At 38.8% G+C, this 6,000-nt stretch overlaps 1 protein-coding gene across 1 annotated transcript; it reads right to left on the bottom strand.

The window, feature by feature from the left end:
• Positions 1 to 637: 637 nt before the first annotated feature.
• Positions 638 to 2,305, bottom strand: LOC121897254 (E3 ubiquitin-protein ligase TRIM39-like). Its single transcript, XM_042411648.1, has 2 exons — positions 2,079 to 2,305; positions 638 to 2,042 (listed from the first exon to the last, which is right to left on the bottom strand). The coding sequence occupies exons 1-2, from the start codon at positions 2,303 to 2,305 to the stop codon at positions 638 to 640; spliced, it is 1,632 nt and encodes a 543-aa protein (XP_042267582.1).
• Between the last annotated feature and the right edge of the window lie 3,695 nt (positions 2,306 to 6,000).

Raw genomic sequence — 6,000 nt, 5'->3', positions numbered from 1 at the left:
GTGACAGCCATTTTAGTTACATAAGTGGCACTAGAGAGTACATTTTGGCAGTTTGGGGTTTAATTTTTACAATTTATGAAATTTTTCACCAGACCTGATGTGTGTGCCAAATTTGGTGAGTTTTTGAGCATGTTTAGGGGGTCAAATTAAGGGTTGAAGTGGCGTAATAATAAAGAAAGAAGAAGAGGAAGAAGAAAGAAACAAACACACGAAATACAATAGGGTCTTCGCCCCTTTGGGGCTCAGGCCCTAATAATAAAGAAAGAAAGAAAGAAAGAAAGAAACACACGAAAAACAATACAGTTTTACAGTAGCCTTTTGGGCTCAGTCCCTAAAAAAGAAAAATGAAATACACATTGCACTGTACAATAGCCTTGGGCGGTATCACCAAGTGACCAATTCTGGGTTAAAAACAAGCTTTATCCCTATAGTGTCTCCCAGGCTTTGGCTGCTGCAAATGTTTTATGATTTTTTTTTCTACAAATACTGTGATATACTGTATACCAGGAAAAATGTTGGGAAGGTATCAAGGTATGAAAAAATAGATACCACCCAGACCGACTGTACAATACCAGTGAACATTATTACTTATCATTATTATATTAAATGACACTTTGCAGAAAATCAAATTATTTTCCTAATCAAAGTCAGGCTCAGGCCAGATGATCAATGGGGAGGAGTTTAAACCACCATAGTCATAATCAGGACAGAAGTACGGGTAGAGTTTCTCAGTGAAGGAGCAGCCAGTAAAGGAGTAGATAAGAGCTGCAGTGTCAACGTCATGAAAGGAGACCAGACCCTCCTCATAATCCACAAACACCCCCACCCTCTCAGGCTTTGACTTCAGAGAGAGACAGACTGAAGAGTCAGTCAGAGCTTCATACACATTTTCATTACTCAAAGATATTGTCCAGTAACCATCCTGAGGAGTCAGTGTGAGGTTCCCCTTCCTGTTGACTGACTCTCTGGCTACTCCTAAAACCCAAGCAGTTTTCCATTTAACCTGAACCTCGTAGTAAAATCTTCCGGAAGAAAAACTTTGTTTTCCTAAGACACAACCACAAATATCAAATCTCTCTGGATTGTCTGGGAGATTCTTCCCCTCATAATAACAATCGTAATATTCTTCATCCCTATCACTGACTTGTTTTCCATCATCAGACAGGATTAGGCCGGGAAATGCTGTATCAGGATCAAGTGTCACATCTGTTGCATACTGTTGGACCCTCATCAGCTCAGCTTCAAACAAGTTCTTTGTCTCTTTACTGATCATCTCCTCTAGTTGAGCCACAGCTCTAACCACAGTCCCCTCATATGATGGTGGACGGACACTGACCTCTGTCCAGTCCTTGGTGGGTGGAGCAACATTCAGGGATGAGAAGCTTTGAATGAGCTGGAAGTGGTCTTTAGAGTGTAAGAGCTGCTCTACCTCAGATCTTCTCTTCTTCAGCTCAGAGATTTCCTGGTTCAGATCTTTAATGAAATCTTCAGCCTTTTTCTCTGTCGTTCTTTGCTTCTCTTTGATTGTCTTGATGAATTCAGCCTGGACTCTCTCAACAGACTCCTTCAGAGCAGTGAAGACCTGAACACCATGTGCTATCGCTATGTCTGCATCTCTTTGTCTGGGCTTCTCTGAGCGTTTAATCTCTTGAATATTCAGTTGTCTCTTCTGGATCATCTGCTTAATTTCAGCCTCTGTCTTCCCCAGCTCTGCCTTCTTTCCTTCATATTCTTCTTTCAGAGGAACAACATCATGTGTCTTGTGGTCTGAAATGGCGCAAAGCATGCAGACACACATCTGGTCGGCCTTACAGAACAGCTCCAGCAGTTTATCGTGCTTCGTACACATCCTGCCTTCCAGGTTCTCCACAGGGTCGATCAGCTGATGTCTCTTCAGACCTGACATTGTCAGATGAGGTGCCAGGTGAGTCTCACAGTAGGAGGCCTGACATACCAGACAGGACTTCAGGGCCTTCAGTTTGGTTCCAGTGCAGACATCACAGGGAACTTCTCCTGGTTTGGCAGCTTGTTGGTCTGAGCTGCTGCTGCTGGCTTCCTGTTGAGCTGACTGTCTGAACTGAGCAGCCATCTCAGAGATGAAAGTGTTGACCTGCAGCTCAGGTCTTCTATAGAAAACCTTTTTACAGTTTGGACAGTCGCACTGCACTTTAGTATTCCAGTGCTCAGTGATGCAGTTTTTGCAGAAGTTGTGTCCACATGGTGTACTGACTGGATTAGTGAACACATCCAGACAGATGGAGCAAAGAAACTGATCTTCAGTCAGCAGACAGCTGGCAGCAGACATATCTGCAGACTGAGAACAAAAATCAAAGTACAACATAAATTACAACACATCTTTTAAACCCACTATGTAGTTTAAACGCACAATATGTAATTTCTGCCGCTAGGGTGTCTCTCAATCAAAACAATAACAAAAGACGGAGTGTGATGATGGTGTGAAGTAGTAAGTTATCATGGGAGTTGTTGTCTTCATTGTTAAACACACAGCTTCTCCAGGATAGGATTACTCCAGTGTTTATCATTCAGGATGTTTTTACCGGTAGCCAAATTATCCGCAGAGGTCTCCTCCTCTCCAAAATAGACGGACCCGGTGATTAGAATAGGTAAAAACATTGAATAAAGCAGTTTCACGTTAAAAATTAATGTGTCTCTGACACTGTTCAGCAGGCACAGGACGTCCAGTAGGGGCTGCTGCCAACATTTGCTCAGTTTGTTTCTCTGATAACTTAAGATCCAGACGTTCAGCAGGATTTTACCGAGACCAAATTATCCGCAGAGGTCTCGTTCTCTCCAGAACAAATAGACATGGTGAATAAAACTGTTTCACGTAAAAAATCAGTGTTGCTGGCAATGGACTTCCGGGAGGGGCTGGTAGCAGAGCTTCTGCTGACGTTTTCTCAGTTTGTTTCTCTGATAACTTATCATCCAGACATCTGTTGACTAAAATCCTTCATCCGGTTAAAAGATATAGTTAAAAATGACCAAGATCTAAAAAGTTTATCATAAAATGTGGCTTAAAACTGAATAAAAGTCAACAGCTTCTCTCGAACGACCACAACGCTGACGTATTATCTTGTATGCATATACTCTTTGGTAGATGCAATTGTAGTGGACAAACACAATGCCAACACATGCATCTTGTGCGTGCATACTCTTTGGTAGAGGAGGTATGATGCCATTGACAGGCGACCAAATGAAACGGATCATTACCTTGATTAAAATTACAGATTTCTCTGGATTTGAAAATTGTTGGAAACATTTGGGATAATGTAAGTACACAACTAAACAAATATATGACATAGGTCTAGTTGTTTTTAGACATTTTAATGCGGAATAGTTATATATTATAGCTTTAACATATATTAAATATAATGTAAATTGGAATAATTAGCTTGTTACATAATAAAAAGGCCATGCCACAAAGATCTGAACTGTGTGTAGTAACTAACCTAATGGCCAACACTGTGCTCTCTGTGGTCTTGAGGAAGAAATATGGCTTATTAGCATGTTTTGAATGGCCACACACAACTTCTGTTATATCATATTGTTACAAACACAATACCAACACATTATTTTTGACAACTGAAAACAGTGGAACTTCCTGTCTAAGAAGTCTTGAGATAGTATCAATTATTGAAACACTGTAAAAATCAACTGTAAACTATCGGCTGTACTCACCAGTGTTTGAAAGAATCTGCTGTGTTGTTGAGAGAAACCTGTTTAACTCTGTTTAATTCTTTGGAGTAAAGTGAAAGACTTATCCTGTTTGCATCTGAGGAAATGTGATGTTGAAAGCTTTATCTCTCAGTGTTGCTCCGACTGTCAGTGTAGCTCTGTGGGTGAGGTTTGACTGCCTCTATGAAAATATATTTACATAGCTTTGGTACAAGAGAAGTTCGTACTTTGTACAATGTTACATTATGTTTGATCAATAAACAACAACACTCCCTTTATAGCTCTTTTACAGCCCCACTGTCCAAAGTTCAGATCACTCTTTTGCCTGCACTTTTCTGCTGCCATCTGTCTTTCCTTTATGTGACAGATTTCTTGCTGATCACGCTTCAAGGGAAAAAAAGCAAAAGAAAAACTATGATGGGAAACTTTTATCACAGGGACATAAACATGCTTCTTTGTGAATCTGAGGTTTCAAAAGTAGTAAAATACTTCTAACATCTTCTTAAGTTAGATTTGCTTTTTTCTAAAGAATGCGCTAAAATCCACCAGTACACCAACAAGCAATCATTCATTCATCATTTTATTTTATGTTCTTGCATTATTTAGACATTTAGGGTTTATTTTCCTCCTCCTGCATTCACATAATTTGTTTCAGTATCAGACTGGTTGTTATTTATGACGATCATGTCCACATATGGCCTCAGACTGAAGTTTTTAATAAACTCCACCAGAGGGCGTCATCAGCTGTCACTTATTCCTACAAACTCTGGTTTATTGCTCATATCACCTGCTGAAGCTTTACATTAAATTACATAACCTTATAGACTGTGGATAATTTGACATTAGCTCAGTCTGTCTTCCATTTTGGTCGCATCGCTTTTCCCAAACTCCTGCATTTTACAGGTGTTTTGGTTTTCATAACTGAGAAATGTTCACCACCACTGGAGAGCAATGTTTATTTTTATTACGTTCTTACTTTCTATTTTCCTCTGAAATATTGAGTAGATTTGTCCTCGGGTGTCAAACTTGGTGTTTCTTACATAATCCCCCTGATTGGGCCACAGCAGCAGATTTATGGGTTTCTCTGTGATTCTCCCTTTTTGAAAGTGGTTAAAGTACAATACGTTCTAAGTAAAAATCCTCTTAAGTGAAGGTAAAGTAGATGATTTAACAATAAAATCAACTACAAAAATACACACAAAAAGCTAATTAATTACATTAGATATAGTGTTTGCATCAAACCACACTTCGTTGTACTCCTGCATTAATGTAATCTGCTTCAGTTCTTCATCAAGTGCTTGTTCTCAGGGTTAGTTTTCATTTCAGCTGCTGAAACACATGTCAGACTTTACACGGCATTACTTTACCTGCAGCTCTTTCCAAGTCTGAGAACAGCTGATGGTGTTTTTAATCACATGACTTGGTCGTCATTAGAAACACCATTAACTGTTTTTTCACATTATCTATCCAGTGGAGAGTGAATAATTTAATCAGACACAAAGACAACATCCATTTGCTTTTGTTTATATCAAATTTCAAAAATATGACAAACGCAGATCACAGATTTTTCCTTTTCATAAACAGGTCTTCAATAATTAATATAACACTTTTTACACATACAGTGATGAGACCATACAAAGTTTTGAATTTGGCACCAAGACATTTAAGGATGTTCACATACTTCTTATTTATGAGTACATAGTTTTCTGATTATTTAACAGTCTTGAAAGCAGGTATTAAGATAAAGAAGACTACATTAAATAATATCAATCAGTGTAGTAAAATTGGTGTGTTGTAGCAGAAAGAAGCGATGTGACACATCAAAGAAAACATTTACAGAAAAAAGTGCAAAAAAAATTGATAAGAATCTGAAAAAACAAAGTGTCACGCCCCACCCTTAGTCGGCCCTGTGGGGAGAACAGCAATCCACCATTTTCCCAATTTAAAACTCTTTTAACAAATAAACACCTCTTAAAACAATTAAGCTCTTCCTCCCTGGGCCACTTGCACCTCATTGTGGACTGATTGTAGATGACCTGGGCGGAGCCTTTTGAAACCCATAAATGAGACGGCGTTAAGGTACAAAATGTTTATGCTAACATTGGTAAGAAAAGCGATGACAACAGTGATGAAAATCATAAAGAAGACTGTTCTTGTTTACCTAAACTGGAATATTATCATTCATTTTCCAGTGTAAGTTGGAGAGAGAGAGGGAGAGAGTAGTTGGCAGTTTTGGATTTGCCACACATGTAAATATTTTAGTTAAGGTTTCTTATTTCTCATAATTTTATGTTTTCACTCTTT

The sequence above is a fragment of the Thunnus maccoyii genome, chromosome 5 (assembly GCF_910596095.1).
Source record: "Thunnus maccoyii chromosome 5, fThuMac1.1, whole genome shotgun sequence".
NCBI lineage: Eukaryota > Metazoa > Chordata > Actinopteri > Scombriformes > Scombridae > Thunnus > Thunnus maccoyii.
The sequence above is the reverse complement of the archived record's forward strand: the minus strand, read 5'-3'. Positions and strand labels throughout refer to the sequence as shown.

What these genes read in the sequence shown, in the direction of transcription:
- LOC121897254 (XM_042411648.1), bottom strand. Translation starts at nt 2,305, where the DNA reads ATGTCTGCTGCCAGCTGTCTGCTGACTGAAGATCAGTTTCTTTGCTCC. An exon ending in ATCTCTGAGATGGCTGCTCA is followed by an intron (nt 2,043 to 2,078) that starts GTTCAGACAGTC and finishes AGCCAGCAGCAG; the next exon opens with CAGCTCAGACCAACAAGCTG.